The 20,436-nt window shown below is 47.7% G+C and overlaps 10 protein-coding genes across 12 annotated transcripts; 6 read left to right on the forward strand and 4 right to left on the reverse strand.

Annotated features, from left to right (window-relative positions):
- Window positions 1-75: 75 nt before the first annotated feature.
- On the forward strand, window positions 76-1,453 carry FOXG_11738 (uncharacterized protein). 2 transcript variants are annotated; one of them, XM_018391467.1, is made up of 3 exons: window positions 76-655; window positions 704-1,079; window positions 1,136-1,453. In XM_018391467.1, the coding sequence occupies exons 1-2, from the start codon at window positions 240-242 to the stop codon at window positions 1,071-1,073; spliced, it is 786 nt and encodes a 261-aa protein (XP_018250109.1). In that variant the 5' UTR covers window positions 76-239; the 3' UTR covers window positions 1,074-1,079; window positions 1,136-1,453. The 2 variants fall into 2 exon arrangements, with proteins under 2 accessions (XP_018250109.1, XP_018250108.1); XM_018391466.1 differs by having other exon boundaries at window positions 704-1,453.
- On the reverse strand, window positions 130-2,731 carry FOXG_11739 (pectate lyase plyB). The gene is made up of 3 exons (XM_018391468.1): window positions 2,260-2,731; window positions 1,966-2,210; window positions 130-1,909 (listed from the first exon to the last, which is right to left on the reverse strand). The coding sequence occupies exons 1-3, from the start codon at window positions 2,561-2,563 to the stop codon at window positions 1,484-1,486; spliced, it is 975 nt and encodes a 324-aa protein (XP_018250110.1). The 5' UTR covers window positions 2,564-2,731; the 3' UTR covers window positions 130-1,483.
- A 2,097-nt stretch (window positions 2,732-4,828) lies between these two features.
- FOXG_11740 (uncharacterized protein) lies at window positions 4,829-6,906 on the forward strand. Its single transcript, XM_018391469.1, has 4 exons — window positions 4,829-5,669; window positions 5,717-5,814; window positions 5,862-6,023; window positions 6,072-6,906. The coding sequence occupies exons 1-4, from the start codon at window positions 5,267-5,269 to the stop codon at window positions 6,327-6,329; spliced, it is 921 nt and encodes a 306-aa protein (XP_018250111.1). The 5' UTR covers window positions 4,829-5,266; the 3' UTR covers window positions 6,330-6,906.
- Window positions 6,907-8,145: 1,239 nt separating this feature from the next.
- FOXG_11741 (uncharacterized protein) lies at window positions 8,146-9,377 on the forward strand. The gene is made up of 3 exons (XM_018391470.1): window positions 8,146-8,445; window positions 8,494-8,641; window positions 8,691-9,377. The coding sequence occupies exons 1-3, from the start codon at window positions 8,350-8,352 to the stop codon at window positions 9,173-9,175; spliced, it is 729 nt and encodes a 242-aa protein (XP_018250112.1). The 5' UTR covers window positions 8,146-8,349; the 3' UTR covers window positions 9,176-9,377.
- A 429-nt stretch (window positions 9,378-9,806) lies between these two features.
- On the forward strand, window positions 9,807-11,635 carry FOXG_11742 (uncharacterized protein). The gene has a single exon (XM_018391471.1). The coding sequence runs from the start codon at window positions 9,953-9,955 to the stop codon at window positions 10,994-10,996; it is 1,044 nt and encodes a 347-aa protein (XP_018250113.1). The 5' UTR covers window positions 9,807-9,952; the 3' UTR covers window positions 10,997-11,635.
- Window positions 11,093-12,739, reverse strand: FOXG_11743 (uncharacterized protein). The gene has a single exon (XM_018391472.1). The coding sequence runs from the start codon at window positions 12,645-12,647 to the stop codon at window positions 11,265-11,267; it is 1,383 nt and encodes a 460-aa protein (XP_018250114.1). The 5' UTR covers window positions 12,648-12,739; the 3' UTR covers window positions 11,093-11,264.
- Window positions 12,740-14,729: 1,990 nt separating this feature from the next.
- Window positions 14,730-16,826, forward strand: FOXG_11744 (uncharacterized protein). Of its 2 annotated transcripts, XM_018391474.1 has the most exons (3): window positions 14,730-14,837; window positions 14,918-15,520; window positions 15,574-16,826. In XM_018391474.1, the coding sequence occupies exons 2-3, from the start codon at window positions 15,015-15,017 to the stop codon at window positions 16,649-16,651; spliced, it is 1,584 nt and encodes a 527-aa protein (XP_018250116.1). In that variant the 5' UTR covers window positions 14,730-14,837; window positions 14,918-15,014; the 3' UTR covers window positions 16,652-16,826. The 2 variants fall into 2 exon arrangements, with proteins under 2 accessions (XP_018250116.1, XP_018250115.1); XM_018391473.1 differs by having other exon boundaries at window positions 14,730-15,520.
- Window positions 16,827-16,835: 9 nt separating this feature from the next.
- FOXG_11745 (uncharacterized protein) lies at window positions 16,836-17,575 on the reverse strand. The gene is made up of 2 exons (XM_018391475.1): window positions 17,164-17,575; window positions 16,836-17,112 (listed from the first exon to the last, which is right to left on the reverse strand). Exons 1-2 carry the CDS (start codon window positions 17,499-17,501, stop codon window positions 16,899-16,901), a joined length of 552 nt encoding a protein of 183 aa, XP_018250117.1. The 5' UTR covers window positions 17,502-17,575; the 3' UTR covers window positions 16,836-16,898.
- A 64-nt stretch (window positions 17,576-17,639) lies between these two features.
- On the reverse strand, window positions 17,640-19,161 carry FOXG_11746 (uncharacterized protein). The gene is made up of 3 exons (XM_018391476.1): window positions 18,685-19,161; window positions 18,108-18,637; window positions 17,640-18,058 (listed from the first exon to the last, which is right to left on the reverse strand). The coding sequence occupies exons 1-3, from the start codon at window positions 18,792-18,794 to the stop codon at window positions 18,021-18,023; spliced, it is 678 nt and encodes a 225-aa protein (XP_018250118.1). The 5' UTR covers window positions 18,795-19,161; the 3' UTR covers window positions 17,640-18,020.
- Window positions 17,920-20,433, forward strand: FOXG_11747 (uncharacterized protein). The gene has a single exon (XM_018391477.1). It carries the CDS (start codon window positions 19,399-19,401, stop codon window positions 20,383-20,385), a length of 987 nt encoding a protein of 328 aa, XP_018250119.1. The 5' UTR covers window positions 17,920-19,398; the 3' UTR covers window positions 20,386-20,433.
- Window positions 20,434-20,436: the final 3 nt, after the last annotated feature.

The following is a 20,436-nucleotide window of genomic DNA, read 5'->3' on the forward strand; positions in this document are numbered from 1 at the left end:
TCGCCTGCAAGGTACCCTTCACCAAAATGTTTGCTTTGCTCACTTAATGAATGCCTTGGCATGCAAAAATAACCAACTGTGCCTCACGTCATGTGGGAGGCCGGAGCTAAAACTCAGCCCGGTCCAATTCTTAAAATGCAGTCTCCTTTTCGAGAAGAATCTTCTTCCTCTCTTCAACGTTTGCCGTTCGTACACTCGTTTATACAACAACGCTACCATTACTCTCTTTAATCTTCAGGATGCGTTGGATTTCTGTCGCCGCTGTTCTCGGCGCTGCGCTGCTCCCTGCTAGCGCTCGTCCGCTGTGCCGCCCCGATCGATCGACTACGACTGGTCTGCCCTCGACTACAGCAACTACGAGCGTCGAGACTTTGAGCACCGACTCTGCGACTGCCACTGAGACCTCGGCAATTGAGACAACGGTTACTTTCGTTACTACTTTCACTGAATCGGGGACCGCTACTGCGACTACGGGTTTCACTACTATCACCTCTGCGGCTACCAGCGAGGCTGCGACAACTACCTCCGAAGCCCCTGAGGTCACGAACTACATCCAGAACGGCGACTTTGAGGATAGCCCCAACACGGATTGGAGTCTTCGAACCAGTGACATCAAGAACGACCCTGAGCGAGCTCGCTCCGGCAACAAATACGTGTAAGTCTTCCCGATAACCCGTTCCAGAGCATTACCAATAAGAAGCAGCCAATACGATGTCGATGACTCCGAAGCCGTCGGCGGCAATCAACTGAACCAAACCGTCAACGGTCTCGATACCGAGCGACTCTACCGTCTTACAACCTATGCTACCGTTTTCAACACTCCCGCGCCTGTCAAGGAAGAAAGCACCATCTGCGTTATCCAGGCTCTGCAGGAGAGCACGTCCCTGTCTCAGTGGCGCCTCGACTTTACGGACTTGGGTACATACAAGCCGCTCTTTGTCGATTTCACGCCCATAGATGAGGATGTTACGATTACAATGAGGCTTCGATGTACTACTGGAAAGAAGGTCACTTTCTCTGTTGGCCTGGATGATGTTTCTCTGTATGACATTGGCCCTAAGCTGGTTGGTTAAGCTACGGTATGTTACCGATCATCATAGTCAGACACTGGGATCTCATTGTTGGGAATTATCAGGTCAACCAAGTTCAAGCCCCGATCTTATGAGCTTGGGATGCAAAGGGATTTTGCTATGATATTTATTCTTCTTCCAACTTGATGAAACGCTTTTACACATATATGGCCATTAATCTTACATCTTCTATCACTATCCTGTGCATAGGGTATTATACAGTGCTTGAACTCAGTTTTGGGCTCTCGAGATATATGCATCAATGGCTATAGAGTTCGAAGCAATAGTGAAGCAATGTCCATCAAATCGTTCAATTTGTTCTTCATACCCAATCTCTCCGATTTCAAAGCCCATGGCATCTTGCTAATCTCCGAACATTCCCCTAAGCTACCAGCGCTCTCGTAAACCTCTTCTTACAGCTTCTGACCAGCGGTACCAGGAATAGTCGAGGCAACCTTTCCAGATCCCAGGAGTGTAACCTTGTAAGGAAGCGAAGCAGAAGTAAGAGTACCCTTAGGCGCAGAGTTGACCGAACCACCAAGGTTGACATCCTCAACAACAGCATAACCAGTCTCCTTGGAATCAGCAAAGAAGATAGCGCGCTCAACAGAGTTGGCGAAAGCAGAGCTCTGGACGAGAACTTGAGCGCCCATGCGGGTGTTGACACCAGAGAGAAGAATGCCGTCCCAGTAGTTGTTGACGAGGTGGACGGTGGCAAAGCGGATCAGGGGCTGGCGGCTGCTGACGTTCTTCCAGTAGTTGTTGGCGTAGGTGATGTGGAGCTTGCCCTTGTCCTCTGAGGCGTTGCTGTCGGAGTGGCCGATCAGAGAGCCCTTCCACTGAAGCCGAGAGTCAGCAAACAACAATATTTGGCTTAGAAACGAGGTCAACTTACGTGATCGTGGAAGTAGGTGTTGGAGACAGTAATCCAATCAGCACCATGGGAAATGTCAAGAAGACCATCAAGATCATCCTTTCCAAGACTCAGATCACCGGAGAGGTCGCAGTGATCAACCCAAACGTTAGTAGACTCATCGATACCAATAGCATCGCCGTTGGAAGCATCAACCTTGGCGATCTTGAGGTTTCGAAGAATAACGTTCTTCTGGCGACGCACATAGAAGCCAACACCAGTGATTGCTACAAATCATCAGCTCAGACTACCCCAACAGCAGGAGCGTTGACTTACAGCTTCCGGCAGCACCAATGATGGTCTTGTCAGATGCAGGTCGAACTCTATCGCTGCCTGTCAACTTGCCAGAGACGATAATGGTGAGAGGCTCGGTGCGCTTAGCAGCTTCGATGAGAGCGGCGACTGTAGTGACAGTGACAGTCGAGCCCTTGGCACCGCCAGTGGTTCCGCCGTTCTGGGTGCAGTATCCGACGGTGCAAGGCTCTGCAGCTTGGCGCTTGAGGAGGGCATCGCGGCTCTCAAGTGGAGAAGCAACTGCCAAGGTGGCAAAGAGGGTAGTGATGGCTGAAGTGAACTTCATGATGCTGGTTGTTTCCGAAGTCTTGTGTAAGTCAGAGGTGATCACTTGAAGAAAGCCAAAGCTTGGTGGTTTCAATAATTTGGATATTATTATCACGACTTCTCAAGAGGTTTTATAGAATTTGATTACTCTCATTAAACTTCAAACACTACTATTCCTACTGGTAGCACGCAAGACACCAATCCCCGATTCAGCGTTCGGACCCCGGAGTCTATGGCTTCAATTTCCCTTTCTGGAGATGCCATCACGAGCCTCTCGCAGCGTCTATTGGAGTATGAATGCGTTGTCTGAGTACAGAACCTTGCATCGTGAAGGTATGTGAAACATTCAAGTCTGGATGATGTTGCGTTCGGAAAAGATCGATGTCATGGATGGTTGTCATTGGTGGAATTGGCTAGGCTGAGAGGCCGTGGTTGGTGGATGATCTGGAAATACCCCGGATTGTGACGATCTCTCGTCCACTGTCATTACCGGCAGTGACTTGTTAATCTGGGGTAACGATAAAGGGAAATTCTTGGCGGTCAAGAAATATTCCTCTCCAGCATTCGATCCTTCATTAGAGAACGTTCAGCTGATAGAACCTGGCATTCACTCCTCATTCCACGAGTTCACTGTTGATATCGAGCGGCTGGCCGAACACCAATCTAACACCTATTGATTATCCCAGCTCAACGTTTAACGTAATTATGCATAAACTCCATCTCCGGAGCTCGATCATGAGACCAAAATCGTACATACCCCAAAGTTTCGAATGTAAATTGTGGGGGCACCAGGTAGCCTTCGGTAATACCGTCATGCATGGGCTTTTCCATTTGTACGGAAAAGGCGAGTGAGCAGCAGTTCCCCCAATGTTTAAGATGTTCCTCGAATCATGCGATGGAGCAGAAAGAGTCATTTTTCGACGTACTGCCGTATTAAATCATTGATCCTTTGCACATTTTGGGGGTTGTTTCGCTTTTACTGTCCAAATATATTTCGGTCAAGAAAGATATCTACCGCTGCAACAATCACCCGAAATACCGAGAGCACAGCCACACAATTTGATGGCTGCCATGATTATTATCTAGGCCTTAGGAAGTCACAATGAATCTAAAGATGCTCGAGTCTTATTTTAGTTACGGGTGACTAACTTGCGAGAACCTACGCATGGATAGGTATGGGGTTCCTACACCACTGCGATACGGTGATAAGGCTGAAGGGACTGGGCTTTGAAAGAATCTCCAGTCCGAAAGCAAGGTAGAGAACACAAATTAACGAATATGGGCATTATAAACCTTGCCCTCACTGATGTCTAAGATGTGGTTTTGGCTCCTTACACTACAAAACAAAACAGGTCTACCATGGCTCCGTCAGTCCCTTCGACTGAGTTTCATTAGCTGGGATGCCAATTGAGCGTTTCCTTCTAGAATACCGCTACTAGTTATACAGATACTGTGGCATGTATGCCCACTATTAAAACCTGGGGTCAACTCCATTCACGTATCTGGACAATCCTAAACCTATCGAGGGGAAAGTGATCCAGGCCAATCGGTTGACAGCCTCTCCTGTCAATCAGTCGATCTACTCAAGGTGTAGAACCAATGGAAAAATGACTTGGGACCGAGAATACCAGCAGAACGGAGCTTGGTAGGTGTCAAAAATCCGAATGGTCTAATGGTGCCTGGAGTTCAGGTAACTTGACCACTAAACGCTCCGATAGAGAGGATGTACTGCTGAGGGCAATGTCACGAAACTGTTAGGACTTGAATGCATGAGGTCAAATGAGAGATCAAGCACCTCTGTTTCCAATTTGATGTTGAATGAAGATGCCAACTTGAGACTCCAAGATGAGACCCTGCCTTCATGCAAGCAACAAAGGCAGAAGCAGAGCCTCTCACTGCTGACGATATCCAATTAGTCCTTCTAATGGAGTCTTGAGAGCCGTTTATTGTTAACCTCCAGATAATGTGATTGTCCTGGTTCAATATCGCTCAGGGAAAGTTTGGGGGTGATCCCAGCCCCGCACATGCAAGCTTTCAAGGTTGAGCACAGTTCCCCCACAAATGCTTGATCGAATCAACCCAGACTGTCCAACAAGCATCCCAAGCTAACAAGTACTAAGAAGCGGGAGCGAAATTTATGGTTAATCAGACCCAGCCTATTATTTCGGGTCCGTGACTGGTGGAATAGCTGGCCCCCGGACGGATAAATATAGAACCACAAATCGCCTTCTTCCAGAGGTTCGATTAAGCTTACCCCGCGTCTTCCCTTCCCCCACAGATGGACCATGAATCTACGATACAAACGAAGCCTTCAAAGAAGCCTAAATTAACAACCCCGGATTTTACAGCATCTGGAAAAGATGCCAAGAAGAAGATCTTATGTTTGCTGCACGATGATTCATGGAAACATGTCCTTGGTGTCGACATGACATGTTAACTTAGAGTCTTGGCACGCAGTGAACCGAGCGAAGGACCAGGCTAATGCCATCGGTTCCATACAAAGCGGTGAAATGGTATGGCAGACACTAAGTCTGTTGGGTTGATGATGAACTGAGGTTGGTATGTTATAGCATGGAGTGCTTATTATCCATATCAGCCAAAAACATATATAAGCAGCAATTTCATCCTAATCTCTACCTCTCTCATCTCTTGCCAATACGTTTTGAGCTTGTACTCTTGCCTTTGACCCTTACCAGGACTGAAGTCGCATCTCGAATTCATCATGAAGGCCTCACTACTCCTATCTCTCCTCCCCGTCGCCCAAGCCGCCGTCATTGACACCCGTCAGTCCAAGACCGGCGATGGCAAGCAAGGTGATACCGACGCCACCCAAGGAGATCTCAGCCAGAGGCCACCACCACGCTTCCCCTTCCCCATTACCAAGTTCCCCGTCGCCAAGGAGACAGTCGTCCTAAAGAATGCCAAGTACATCATGCCTGGCGAGGTCTTCGATGGCAAGATGAAGCGCTATGAACGACCTGAGGGAAGCTGTAATGAACAAGCTGAGGGCACTGATGCTGATGCTGTGTTCAACTTATTGCCCGGTTCGACTATTCGAAATGTCATCATTGGAAAGAACCAGGCTGAGGGTATCCATGCTTTGGGTGATGCCTGGGTTGAGAATGGTGAGCAGCTTTAGTTGTCTTTGACTGGCTTATACTAACTTGTGCAGTTTGGTGGGAGGACGTTTGTGAAGATGCTCTCACGTCCAAGGGCCTGAACACCCAGTTGAGGGTCATTGGCGGTGGAGCCCGAAGCGCAACAGATAAGGTATGCAAGAAGTATAGCGAGAACGCCGATTTTCTAATCATTCGCAGATCTTCCAAGACAACTCGCTTGGTGGCAAGTACAACATCACCGGCTTCTACGCTGAGGGTTTCGGAACCTTCTACCAGTCTTGCGGCAACTGCCTCAACCAAGCCAAGCGCAACGCCACGATTCAGAACGTCATTGCCGTTGACGGTCTCAGAATGGGCATCGTAAGAATCACTTCCACCAAGAACCTCGAATGTTTCTAACAGGTTTAGATCAACCCCAACTACGGTGATGAGTTCCGTCTCAAGAATGCTCAAATCGACAACGTCACCAGCATTGTTGACAAGGAAATCGGCAACAACGTGCAGACTGTTCCATACTATATCGGAAACGGACCCGATGAGAAGTATGCTTTGTATAACGAGACAAGGGATAACATTACAAAGTTCAAGGGCAAGGTTACGAATGCGTATGAGCCCGAGGATCCTTATGAGTGGCTTGAAGAGTTCTGGCCCGAGGGCTTCAACTAATCCAGTCAATGATGCATAGGATACCCGCGAGCACGGAAGGCGAGAAGAGCCAACCTAATGTTAATGGAAGAGGTGTCGGTAGAACTTGTGCTCTTGCCTACATTTGGAACAAGTTCTGTTTGGTGAGATTCACAGTAGCAAAATACGAGATAAAATCATTACATGCCACAACTTGGGACTACTTTTATATTCTTACTTCCTCCGGCTTATTAGTCCTTCTTAAATTAGCAGAAAGCGTTCTTTTCCCAGAATTTAGGCGCAAAGAGATCCTCTATTAAGCAAGTCCTAGACTCTTTCTATATCAATGCAGGATGCTCAAACTTTATACTTAAAACATTAACCCTCGACTAAGAATTTATGAGGGCGGTGGCAAGCTAAGGGGAATTAAACAACTCATAGAAGGCCGAAGCGATATTGTCACCAGGTCGTGTACAGCTCTTGAAGAAAGGACTTCAGGCCCTCAAGAGCCTTTGGAGGATTCAAGAATGTCAAATAAGAGCACATATTGAACAAGTCACTATTTGAAAGGTTTATTAAGTACGTTAACCGCTCTAGATCTAGGCTACTATCTCGGGGCTAGATTCAAACTTCGACACTATCATTTCGGGCATGCATGTTTTCTATACAAGAGACAAATTTAACCCTAGGAGCAATTTCTTCGGATAGCTCAAGAATTCGTCAATGTAGACATCAAGTTTCTCCAAGTATTTCAGCCAAGTCTGACTGTCTTGTCAATATCCATTTTGTTGATTCGCAACGCAATAATCTTCCTTGGAATCAACCTCCTACCCTACTGTAGACCACGGAGAGCAAAAATATCTATTCAAGAGAAGACGTGTTCTCTTTATGCGATTTGTTTACAACACTGGAAAGGCCAGACGCTGAAGTGACATATCACTATATATATATGATGATGTTGACAACAATATTGGAGAACGCATACGCATAGATCTTTTGAATGTTCAGGTAGCAGGCTGAAGCGAACTTTCCTATCCTACAGCTTATTCGTCATATCTAAGCATTCCAAATCACTGGGATTTGTCGCTATATCGTCGGGTTACACAGAACGGTGATGTAACGTGAACCCTCTTCAGTATTTGTCACGCAACAAAATAATGTCACTGGAGGACTGGTCCTTCAAGGTCTACGTGGTCCGAAATGTCCGAGTGCTGCACAACACATGCATAATATCATCTTGTATCGATAAGAAGGGTCTAAGGGTCCTCATCCATGACAATATCTTCCCCGCCTAACCGTTACACTACTGACTCAGAAGAGGGGCAATTAACACTCAACTGCAACTTGCATTGGACAAAGAGTATTATCAAAGCATGCGTCAGTGAGTAGTGTCTCACCGAGGCCTTCAAAAAGTGCCATCGCTTCATCCGCCAATCGGAATATCGGGATCCCTGTTCTGCTCACCAAGGGTCTGGCATCAGTGCCGACCCGCAACGATAACATCATCAAGCCACGAAAAAATAACCTCAACTCAGCGGTCAATAAATCCCCGACTAGACACTAACCGTCGGTAGATCTCCATCTTTTCACATCGCCGTAACATTCGAACTGGGGTGTTTTGCTGAGAAAGATGGTGACCACAGCTTACTAAACCCTGCGTGAAGCGGGGACTGCATGATGACAAACCCGCGCCAAAGGCTTACGGTACACCTTCAACTGGGTCTTGCAGCGGGCCGACCTTATGCATATTCGTATTGCTTCTCGTGGCGCCGTGGTGGCTTGGACCAATATGCGTGAGGATAGCTTCGGCCGACTGAGGCGGACTTCATTTCCGACTGTGCATTTGGGCATGGATTGGCGTTGGAATCAAGGGCCTTTCACTCCAGGATCTTACAGCATGCAAAGATTGCAGTATGCAGAATTCAGAACGTGCATGTGAAGTATTTGAGGTTGAGTTCTTGAGTATATATAGCTGGATATCAACCCGAGTTAGAGGAAGTTCGTCAGGTTCAATAGCCATCTCACAGCTCCAGTACCAACCAGCAACCCAAGGCTTTCGACAATGAAGTTCAGTGCCATTATCGCCGCTGGCGTCCTCTCTGTTTCTGCTCTTGCTAAGAGCGGTTACAAGTATGAGCGCCTTGACAAGAACGATGCCGTGAGTTATCCGGCACCATCTGTTACTTCATGATGCTAACAGTTTTAGGTTCTCCTCGTGGTCGATATCCAGGAAGGCCTTTACCAATTGACCAGAGATTGGGATCCTACTCTGTATCATCACCAGTCTATGGCTCACGCTGCTCTTGGTCAGGCTTTCGACATGCCTGTTATCCTGACTACCTCCGCCGATCAGGGTAAGTCCTCAACCCTGTCTTATCTCAAAAATTCTTACTGACAACTCAGGCCCCAACGGTCCTCTCATGCGAGAGATCCGCGAAATGTACCCCAAGGCCCCTCTCGTCCAACGCCAAGGCCAAGTCAACGCCTGGGACAGTGAAGAGTTCCGCGACGCCGTCAAGGCCACCAACAAGTCCCAGGTTATCCTCGCCGGCATCACCACCGACGTCTGCACCACCTTCCTCGCTCTCTCCCTCCGTGATGCGGGTTACTCCGTCTGGGCCAACATGGAAGCATCCGGCACTACAACCCCTCTTATCCGTGACATTTCCAACGATCGCATGCGCGATGCTGGTGTTCAAGTTGTGAGCTTGTTCTCCATTGTCTGTGAGCTGATGCGTGATTGGAGGAACAAGCCTGGTGCTAAGGAGATCTACCCTTGGCTTGGACAGTACTACCCTGCTGCTGGTTACATGGCTCGTGGCCATGCTGCGGCTATTACTAACGGCACTATCCAGCCTGGTGAGGATGGATATACTCACTATCCTTAGAGCTAGATTGATTTCTGGTATTGGCAGTGTCGTTACCTAGATGGATAATGACTTGCTCTGGGAGCTGGCTTGAAAGGCAGCTGGATAGTCTTCAACTCCCAAAACAACCATCTCTGTCCCCATTTGGAGGAGATGGTTTCATATAGACTTTGCTTCATTCTTCTTCAACTTTAACAATGAATACACGATCATTGATTCTAGACTTCCTTTCCCCTACATAAGTGACTCCATTTGACTAACATGTCTAAAAATCTACGCATTCTTCGAACTCGCCCGACGGCAACAATATGCAAGAAAACGGTCAGTAAAACATTTGCGATCACGAAGCCTTTATTACGCCGTCGGATTATAAGTCTCACCATGTATTCCGCTCTCATCAACCCACGGATGACCAAGCTCTGAAGCGCCGCGGGGCCCGATCTGCCTTGTGAATCACAACCCTCTTGAATGAGGGTAAGAAATCATGAGACCAGGCCTACCAGGGCATTCCTGGTAACGGCCGCGAGCACAGGTCAGATATGACTACTGCCAATAATTTAAGCTTAACAGACTACCTAATGGCACGGAATCTGACATCTCGGTCTGTATTGGTAGGCCGCCAATCAGACCACCTTAGCCAAGATGACAGCACCTGATCATGTGCCACCAACACGTTGTCGTCAGCCATAACCCCAAAGACCAGCAACTCTATAAAGTCTCGCTAACGGCACTCATGCAATATTAGATCGTGGCCCATAATTATCATACTTACCAAGAGTCAGTCTAGAAATTGCAGCTATGGCATCGAATAGCACGCTCCCTCTCACCATGCGCGCCACACAATGGCGCTCAATCAAAGGCGGCATCGACAAGAACTTAACCCTCATTACCGACGCGAAGCTCCCCAAGAATGCTTCATCGCTTCCTAAAGGAAAAACCCTCGTCAGGGTCGCATACGCATCGGTCAATCATCTCGACTACAAAGTCGCCGAGATGCCTCTCACTAACTTCATGTTCTCCAAACCCGTCACGCCAGGTCTTGACTTCTCCGGCACCATAGTCTCCACGACACTGGATGAGTTTCAGTCCGGTCAGAAGGTATTTGGAAGAACAGAGCTACCAACTGGTGGAACTCTTGCAGAGTATGTTGTTGTTGGGAGCAAGGGAATGGCACCGTTGCCAGATGGTGTTGAGCTTAGAGATGCAGCTTGTTTGGGGATATGTGGCACAACGGCTTTGCAGTGCATGTCGCCATTTGTGAAAGAGGGGGATAGGGTGTTTATTAATGGTGGTAGTGGAGGTGTTGGAGTTTTTGCGATTCAAGTTGCCAAAGCTTTGGGGTGTTCCCATGTCACGGTCACTTGCTCCGCTTCGAATGCCGAGTTCTGTCGAAGCCTTGGTGCTGATGAGACTATTGATTACCAGTCTGAAGATCCGATTGAAGTGCTGAAGAAGAAGGAGGATAAGTTTGACTTCATTCTTGACACGGTCTTCAACGATCCAGATCTCTACTGGCAGTCCCATCAGTATCTCAAACCCGACGGGCAGTATGTTTGCGTTGGTCTACCACCACGCTTTCAGACCTTCAAATCCCTACTTACTATCAACCTGTTACCGAGATGGTTGGGTGGTGGGAAGAGAAAGTTCAAGTATCATTCTGTGACGGCGAACAGGAAGGACTTTGGGCAGGTTGCAGATTGGATGAAGGATGGGAAGATCAAGGCTGTTATTGAGGAGGAGTTTGGGCTGGAGGATGCGGGGAGGGCGTATGCGAGGTTGAAGGAGGGGAGGACGAGAGGGAAATTGGTTGTGCGTGTTGGAAGTGAAGCTGGTGTTGATTGATAAGGTATGATTGGATCATGGAGGTCATGGAATGACCTGACCAAGGGAAATATCGAGATGGACTTTTGAGGGACATGCTACGATCATTTTGGGTATGGAAAGAAGAATAATGATGGCAAAAGGCTACAACGGGTTATCACTACTGGTAGTTGGATCTCTAATCCAAATTGAACAGAGATTTATTATTTCGGCACCGGGAAGACGATTTTCATAAACCCAAGCTTCCTATATAGACTCCGCCTCCAACGCCAGTAGTATACAGACGAGCTCAGAGAATAATAGCCTGAGGATTCAAATTCGAAAACATCTGATTCCACATCATATCCTCCTCGGGTGCTCGTTTCCAAATATCCTCCAACACCGCGATGACTGAATGGACCGAAGCAAATCGTATCTCATCATAAATAAATCCTGCAAGACCACGCACTAGACGCTGTTGCTTTGGGCATTGTGAGTGCGCTCCTGCTATGCAGATAGGTAGTACAGCGCAGTTGAGAATTTTCGACGGTTTCTGGATACTGAAGATACAGTCGAGACAAGATTGGGTATGTTGCTGGACGAGGGCATGGTTTGCTGGTAGACCGCAGACAGCTCGGTACAAGTAGATTAGTGCGGCATGCTGGAAGATGCGAACGAGGCTAAAGGCTTGTGCTGATTCTGTGTCGCATTCGGTTGACGGTGTATCAACAGGTGATGAACGAGGCGACGTCAAATCTTCAATAGCCAATGAAGCATACGTCGGCCTCAAAGCCGCTTCGAAGATGCGTATCCTCTCAATCGAGAACTCTTCGACCATCCGTGTCGTCGCATCAAGATAAAACGCCATACCCGAAATTTGCTGAAAGACCGTTGACAAGGAGCAATAACCTTGTGTATCTCGTCCCCACCAAACGGGTCCTCGGTCAACGACCTCCCAGATCGCCGGCGGGAATGATGGTGGTTTTCCTGTAAGCATAGCGCTTGTGAGATCTGTCGTCGCAAATTCTGATAGCATCATATGAAGCGGATCCTGGCCTGTACCTAGTACAGTGGTCATGCCGCCGAGTTGGTTGACGATGGCCAAGACTCCGTCTCTGTGACTTGACGTCGATGCTGATGATTGCGCGCATTCGAGGAATCCATCATGGAAGTAAAGTAACAGCACCGCAAATAGCAACGTCTGCAAAGGACCATCTTCTTTCGAACAACATCCATCGACCTCTTCTCTCAGCGCAGCCAAGCATTCCATCCTCTTCACGTTCAAAATACTCCGACTGTTCCGTCCATCCTGCAACCACCGATGCGAATCAGCAAGAACACACGTCGCAAGTAACACAACACGATGCTGCAGCGCAACAAAAGTAGGTGGTGCACAAGGTTTCGAAGCAGTCGTCAACAAAGGCCAGAACCTTCCGTGAAAGTAATCCAACGAGCGCTTCTCGTATACTGCTAGTGACGCAGCGAGTTGCTCATCGCGCGTGGTAATCTGATATATCGCCGGGACCGTAACAGCAGGCCGTGTACTCCAGCGAATGAGCCGTTCGTTATAATCACATGCAGCTCCGACTTTGGCGCAGCGCGAACAGGTTGGTTTTGCGAGATCGCATTTAATTCTGCGCTTTTTGCAGGGCCAGCATGAGCCCTCTACTACACGAACGCGAGTCTTTGGCATTGTCGATAATTGTATTCGGGGTTTGATAGTTGGAGGGTAAAGTTGGGGATTCGCTGGTCGTTGGTATTAACGTTGTTGAGATATGCCAAGGCCTGAAACAAGTCACGGGCCCAGCGATCCGGAGGCAGATAAGGGAGAGATTGCGCGGGGAACAAGGTGAATGTCCGGCCAAGCCTCCACAATTCAAACCCCGCTTGAGAATGGGCAATCTAGTTACTTGTTTGAGATTAGTGTCTGATATCATTGCGAGTCATGGTTGGTTGGCTGAGCGGGGTTACGAGTTTGAGTGCTGGACGATTGGCCCAGCTTTAGAACGGACGAGTCATGGTAAGGCGTAGGGTAGCTAAGATCAATGTGGATTCGGGGAAATGGATGTTGGTGTTAGTTTAAAGCTTTAGAGAATGGTAAAAGATATGGATTGAGTCTAAGTAAGAATTATAACAACTCTTGTTTCAAAATCTGTTATCATCACTGTGTTTATAGCTCTTCTCCTTGGCAACTTGCCACATGAACAACAGCAAGAACTACTACGGTCTGTAAAATAATATTGATCGCCCATCATTATAGTACAGAGCCCGTCCATGTAATCTTACACCTGCCGCCATTGGGAGACATGGAGGATTGTGATAATGCGTTAATCGGCTCGAATCGAGGGCAGAGTGGGATGCTCATCTACTAGCTGTTTACCACAGAAGCCCTCAAGCTCCATTGAAACAACCTGTGTCTAATTATCATCTAGTTGATCAGTTTTCTTGCAATTGGAAATCATCTATATAAAGTAAAAGAACAATATAATTTTCCATCTAGAACTACATTTATTTTCTATCTCTTCTTAACATGGTATGGTTAGCATCAGACGCAACTATAGCTATTTGCTCTGGAACCATCAGATGCACCGTCCAATTCTCTGGTCTTAGCGGTTACAAGACCTCCGGTATATTTAGAAGTAACTTAGATGCCCATGTGACTCAGAAAGCCGCCGCTTTGACAATGACTGACGCTGATGCTCTGGTGCTTGAACCAGATGGTGACTATGTTGGCGAATGCTCACTGATTGCGAGTTGTAACTGTAGTTTTCTGGCACTGTAACTTGCATAACATACTGTGTGTGATGAGCGACGTTGGAAGTCCTGACATCATATTAGCACCATTGGCTATTTTCCTCTGCAGGCAATAACACTGAACCGCACCACCGCAGCGCCCTAGTAGCTTCACCTGACAGTGGGCAACCCATTTCCCTATCGCACACACGGAAGAGGGGTTGCGTCGAGTATGAATGTGTATAAGGAAGGTGTCAGCGGGGAAGGTGATATATGTCGATGGATGCACATAAATGGCACAGAATGGGGCTATCACATATTCCGGGTCAGCGGAGGAAGAGCCCAGCGGCCCGAGCCGTCAGGAATCAGCGTTTATTATGGAAACAGTTGATATGTATTACAAATGTCACCACTATTATGAATTATGTAGTAAATATTTACAACAGTGAGAAGAATATGGAAGTTCTCACAACCTGCTTCATAAGGGCTATGGCTTGCTTAGCATAGAACAGTCATGAGTTACAAAGTATAGGATTCCCTGCCGGTCTGTTTGATGATAAGACATGTCGTTGTGTCTCCAATTACTTCCCATTGAGTCTCCTCGTCGACCAGCACATGCATATACGGGTATTGCACCATCGGCCCATCATTGATATGCGTACATATGATATGATATTTAGAAGTGTATGGATTGGTTTAAATCCGAATTTGTGTTTGTGATATGCATGCAGCACAAAAAATGGAAACATGTCTCTTGCAGCCACCCAGTCACGTTCAAGAGCTCAATACATCCTCTCTGATTTTCAAATGCTAGCGTTATTGCCGCCGAGTGGGACCCAACTTGCACCCAATGCGACACGGAAGACTAACGTAATCGCGCATACTCTCACATATGATCTAAGTGCATGGTCCATGGTCGTGCATAGTACTCTCTTGCCTCTTCAACTCATCTTTGCAGCTCATGCGTGATATGCATGACAACTGGTATTTAATGCACCAAGCTTCAAACTCGAGTAGTAATGCGACCCTCTATTCTATGTATGATTCCCCTCATCAGGTATGCTAAGGGAGATCAAGACGTGGCTTTATACCCTCCCAAACCTCATGCAGAGATGCGACAAGGGCATGGTCTCGTCGTGGTTTGGCACACGTGAGTTTGGCCATAATGTGTCCTGAAGCAACGTGACATAGAATTGCTTTTGGCTCATAGGCATACGTGTATATCTACAGATCTCTCTCTTACGTTCATGGTCTTGAAACCGACGTCAAGAGCTCTCTGGTATCTCATTCAATCTTATTGCGTTAACCAGAGCCAACAAACTTCACCATGTTGCCTGCAATTTTTATTGTTATAGGGGTTGTTCTCGCAATAATCTACATTCGGACCAGACCTCGCAAGAATCTCCCTCCTGGTCCCAAGCCCCTCCCCGTCCTAGGCAACATCAGAGACATGCCAGATGGGACAACCCCAGAATACCAACATTGGATTAAGTTCAAAGACCTGTACGGCCCAATCAGCCATGTCTCCATCTTCGGTCAATCCCTCATTATACTCCACGATCGTGACGCTGCGAACGCTATCCTAGAGAAAACATCAATCAAGACATCCGGACGACCACAGTTTATCTTCGGGAATGAAATGTGCGGCTATAACCAGATTCTAAGCTTCAAGCCATACGGGAAACTATTGAAACAACATAGAAAATTGGTTCATCAGCAATTGGGCACTAAAACAGCAGCATCGCGATTTCGGGACGTTCAAGACGTGGAATCACGTCGGCTCCTATTGCGGATCTTGGAGAGCCCTGAGAAGTTGTCTACACATATAAAAACGCGAGTGCTTGTACTTCCCCATCAGCAGTCTCTTGCTGACTTCCCTGTTTCAGCGAAGCAAGCGCTATAATTCTGAAAATGACATATGGCTACAATCTCGAGCCGCATAAAGCCGACCCTTTGGCGCTGTTAATAGAGCATATGATGCATAATTTCTCACTCGCATTCGTCCCTATGAGTTGGCCGGTTGATGTCCTGCCGATCCTTCGGCATTTCCCAGAAACCCTACCAGGAATGTCCTTCAAGCGCATAGCCAGAGACTGGAACGCCAATATGCGCATGGTAGTTGACGTACCGTATCACTTTGTTCGGAAGAAAATGGCAAAGCAATCTCATCGGCCATCATATGTCTCTTCGCTCATTAAGCAATATGATGAAGGTCTGGATACAGAGAGCGAGGCTGCCATTAAGCAAACCGCCGCTGCCATGTACGCTGGAGGCGCTGATACCACTGTTTCGTCCATCCGTGGTTTTGTGCTGGCTATGTTGCTGTTCCCAGATGTTCGGAGGAAGGCACAGCAAGAGATAGATTCCATTGTTGGGACCGATAGACTTCCCCAGTTCGAAGACCGCGATAATCTTCCTTACGTCGATGCCTTGGTCAAGGAAACACTCCGATGGATCCCGGTAGCCCCAATGGGAGTCGCTCATACAGCCGACGAGGATATACAATATAAGGGCTTCGTCATCCCCAAAGGTGCATCTTTCCTGCCAGCGGTATGGTGGTTCCTCCATGATCCAGCGATCTATTCAGACCCATCTTCTTTTGATCCGGACAGATATCTGGAACCACGAAATGAACCGCATCCCAATTTTGCCTCATTTGGGTTCGGTCGCAGAGTGTGTCCCGGAAGATTCCTCGCCGATGACAGTCTGTTTATCAGTATTTCACGTCTCCTCGCTGCCTTTGAGATAAAGAAGGCTGTCGATGGGCGTGGCAATGGAATTGAACCTGAGATAAGTATCACGCCAGGCATGATTGGTCATATTCGTGACTTCCCATATGACATCAAGCCAAGGAGCGAGAAGTATGCGGATATGATCAGACGAGTGGAGTTAGAACATCCATGGGAAGAAGGAGATGCTGGGTTGCTGGAGGAGGAGCTCTCTTTGTATGCGGTCAATGTTTAGGACAATCTCGTTGGAGAGGGGATCAATAGTATGTCGAGCACACAAGGTCCCTTGAAGATCGCTGCATTCAAGGACGGAGAATCAAGTTTAGTTAGTAATAAGTATAATCTCCGCTTTTGTTTGTCATATCAGTTCGAAACCCAGCAAGGATGCAAAGAGTAACAGTCGAGGCAGCATTTGTGAGAGGTCATGAATATGTTCTCGATATTTTAACTATGTACCGGTATCCAGAATAAGTCTCTGACTCTTAGTCAAGACGAGGCAGCTCGCCCTTCGCCTGTGCTTCTTCAACAGCCTTGTTGTAAATCGCAACCTTCTCCTCATACTCCTTAACAAGATCCTCATCTCTCTTGCCGGGAGTAGCATCACCACCACCGAAAGCACGAACAGCAGCGTAGTAAACATCAGCCAGAGCACGGCATGCACCAGCAGCACTTGAAGAGGTGCATTGGTAGTACAAGCTATTCACAATTAGGCCCGTTTCTTTCTCGATGCACAATGGAGGGACTTACTCGGTCTTGAAGTTGCTATCAATGCGAGCCTTGGCACTAACAGTGAAACGGCTCTGCTTGCGATAGTTGTTATATCCAAAGTCGTGGCGGTTGCAAGCAGGCACGAAGGGGAAGCCGAAAGGGTTGTCGGGGGAAGAAGTGCAGCCATCAGAAGTCCAGTCAAGGGTAGGAGGGTCACGGGCGTTGCGACGAGCGGTGAATGTTGGTAGAGTGACGCTGAAGAGGAGTTGATCCGTCACGGTGTTGGCGCTCTGGCGCTTTGAGACAGCAGCATCTTCGCCTGTAGGGAGGGCGAAGACAGCTGGGATGAGAGTGAGGAGAGAAACGCTGAACTTCATTTTGATGACTGCACTGATGAACGAGAAAGTCAGAACTGATTAAGAATATCTGAAGTATTTATACATAATCATAACCTCGCACCCATCAATCTTCTTCTCCGAAGAAGAGATTCTCCGAAGTTAACGTTAAAGCAGTAGTATACCTCCGATCATCGCATGCCGAGACTAGGAGGTACCTTCCTAAAGCAGTAATGATCTCTGCTCCGAAGGTCACGCTCCAAAGATGGATTAAATCATTCGCTCTACCCGCCAAGACCGGTAGTGCCTATTATATGCCGACCTGCTTGTTTAAGCTTCAAGGACCTGGATCTGCATAGATCGTGGTGGGATAGACAACGTGTATTGGTGCGGGGTTGCACGATGCTAAAACCGCTCGGTTTCTAAAACAGGAACAACCTCCGCGACGACGAATGACATTCTTCAAATGAAGAGTGAAAACCAAGGAACCGTTTAAACTATATGAATGAGCTTCCTTTTCGAATCAATTAAGCTAGGAAATGACATGTGAAGTTCTTGGGGCTACTGCTTGTCGTTTTCCGCGTATATGAAATTCGCAGCTGGATATGTTAACCTCGGTGAACGAGATGGGAATTAGATCGTCCTTACCGATGGGAATAAGACCATTCTCATGCGCCCATTCACGGACTCCATATCCTGCATGGTCTGATCCCCAGTGCTTCCTCTCCTCTGGTTTGCTCAGGTGTAGCTTCTTGGTCGTTCCATTGGCTGCAATGAAGGTGAAGAAGACATAGCGGTGCTTTCCGGTCTTTGGCGGTGGAGCAGGAGGTTTGTATTTGATGATGTCCTTGAGGTGATGTTTGGATTTGGACTTTGATGAGAATTTCAGTTGAGAGCTGGCTGCGATCCAGTGGCAGAATTCGGACCATTTGGGGTCATCGCGGGATGGCGCGTCGGGATCGGTGAGGACGATGACATACGACATGTGTTTGGAGAGTTGGGCACCGGCGAGAGCGTCAGATTCGACCCTGTCAAGATGGATTACAGGCGCCTTTTTAAGATGATCGGGTTTGAGGGTGTTGCCCAGCACGGCAGAGTCGTGCTTCCATTTGACACGAAGGCTAAGAGCAGGCGGGAAGTCATCAATAACGGTGGGAATGATCTGAGCCTCGAGCAGTCTATGCGGGTTAGCAGACTTCCTCAATTGCGGTGAAGCTGACAGTACTTCTCGCGGATATGATCCAGATCTGTGTTATGGGAGCCAAGCACTTGCTGCCCATCACCCGCGACAACGCCGACATACGCAGTCAGCAGAAGAGGGAGCCGCCACAACATTGCGACGAGTATCTTGATACTTTGGCTGATTGATTGATGAAATGGATTGATGAAGCCAGAGAGGGAATCAATTGAAGTGAAGAATAAGAAAAGGTTTGGCGTTGATGGCCCTTCCCCGCAATCAACGTTGGGTTTCTCAGGCGACACATCATGATGTAACGGCTACCTACCTCTGACGTGAGTGGAAAGTCTGATGGTCTATTTTCAATGGCCCCAACGCTTCAGCAAACCTTAACGGCAATATGACAATTAATCGAGGCTATCTGACTCAGAGTAAGATCATTGGAAATAGCTGATTAGACCAAACGACAGCCAGCACCAGTCCACCAGAACAGAACATGTTATACGTACAATGATCGAACACAACATAACTATACTAAGTTTCTCGTTATCAATCCAGAGTTTCTATACACTACTATAGTGAATGTTGGGTAATTGCATTGAAGAATACTCTTAACATGCAATATTCAGAGTATATATATACACAAAAGGAAATATTTTTAGTCACAGAAATGGATGCAAAACACGCTTGAGTTTTACATATGTGAGCCGAGATATCGCAAACACTTATTTTTGACAACAACAACACTAACAACCATTGAAAATGCATCTTGACCACAAGATTCCATGGCATTTGATCGCTCCCCATTTCTCACTTACGCCATCTGATCAAAGGGGAAACTACAACCTGGCTGCGTTAGATATCCCCGAGCAGAAAGCGGTGATCGGCCACTTTAACCGCGTCTTCTTGGCAACTATCCGGGAATTCTCAGATACTGAGTCCACGAAGACAGACTCAACACCAATCAGTGGAAAGCTCTTTTCCGACGATGTCCTCTACTTCGCTGAGCGCCACTTCGGTCTGAGTCCCCATGAGGATAACTCGGCACTGCACAACCCGCTCAACCCGTCGCATCAGGATCTTGGATACTGGAAACGCCGAGCAAAGGATCCAGATAGTGATGTTGAGCCATGCTACAGCACCGCTGATGCCAACCTGGCCGACGCGGCAAAGATGCTGGTCATTGTAGCTGCTACCGCCGATGACAAAACCACTCGTCGGGAGGCTTTATCCGCGCTTGTCCGTCTGTCCACCGAGGTTCCAATATCAGACCTGCGAGGTCTTCATTGGGGTCACGCCTTCGGACTCGACCTTGTTGCTAGCGTGGCGTTGCAAATGTACATCTTCCTAAACCTCATTGAAGCTGTCGAATCTCGGGCAGCAGAACGGGTGCCGTTACTATCTGTTGAACAGCTGCTGTCATTTCTGAGCAACCACGCCCTTGAGAACTATGACTTCCCTGCACAGAATATTCCGCATCGAGCTTTTTGGCATTCTCTTGGGGTTACTGAGTCATGGGTTGCCGGTCGGCGTAAGGGTACTCTTGAAGGGGACAAGGCGGTAATTGATCCGTTGGCAGGTGGGTCGGATGAAGTTCAACACAAGGCGAGAGAGAGTTTGAAGAAATACTTGAAGGACTGTTTTGCGATTTTGTATGCCTATGATGTGGTTTTGAGAAATGCAGTAGGGTCTGAAAGGGCGGATGAGTATTGGCAGTACGAGCTTAATTGGGTATTCGAGTTGCTATAAAGTCAACAATTCAGAGAGCAGGCGTTCAAACAGCTATCATCCAGTGAGTCC

Source organism: Fusarium oxysporum, chromosome 10 (genome assembly GCF_000149955.1).
Source record: "Fusarium oxysporum f. sp. lycopersici 4287 chromosome 10, whole genome shotgun sequence".
Lineage (NCBI taxonomy): Eukaryota > Fungi > Ascomycota > Sordariomycetes > Hypocreales > Nectriaceae > Fusarium > Fusarium oxysporum.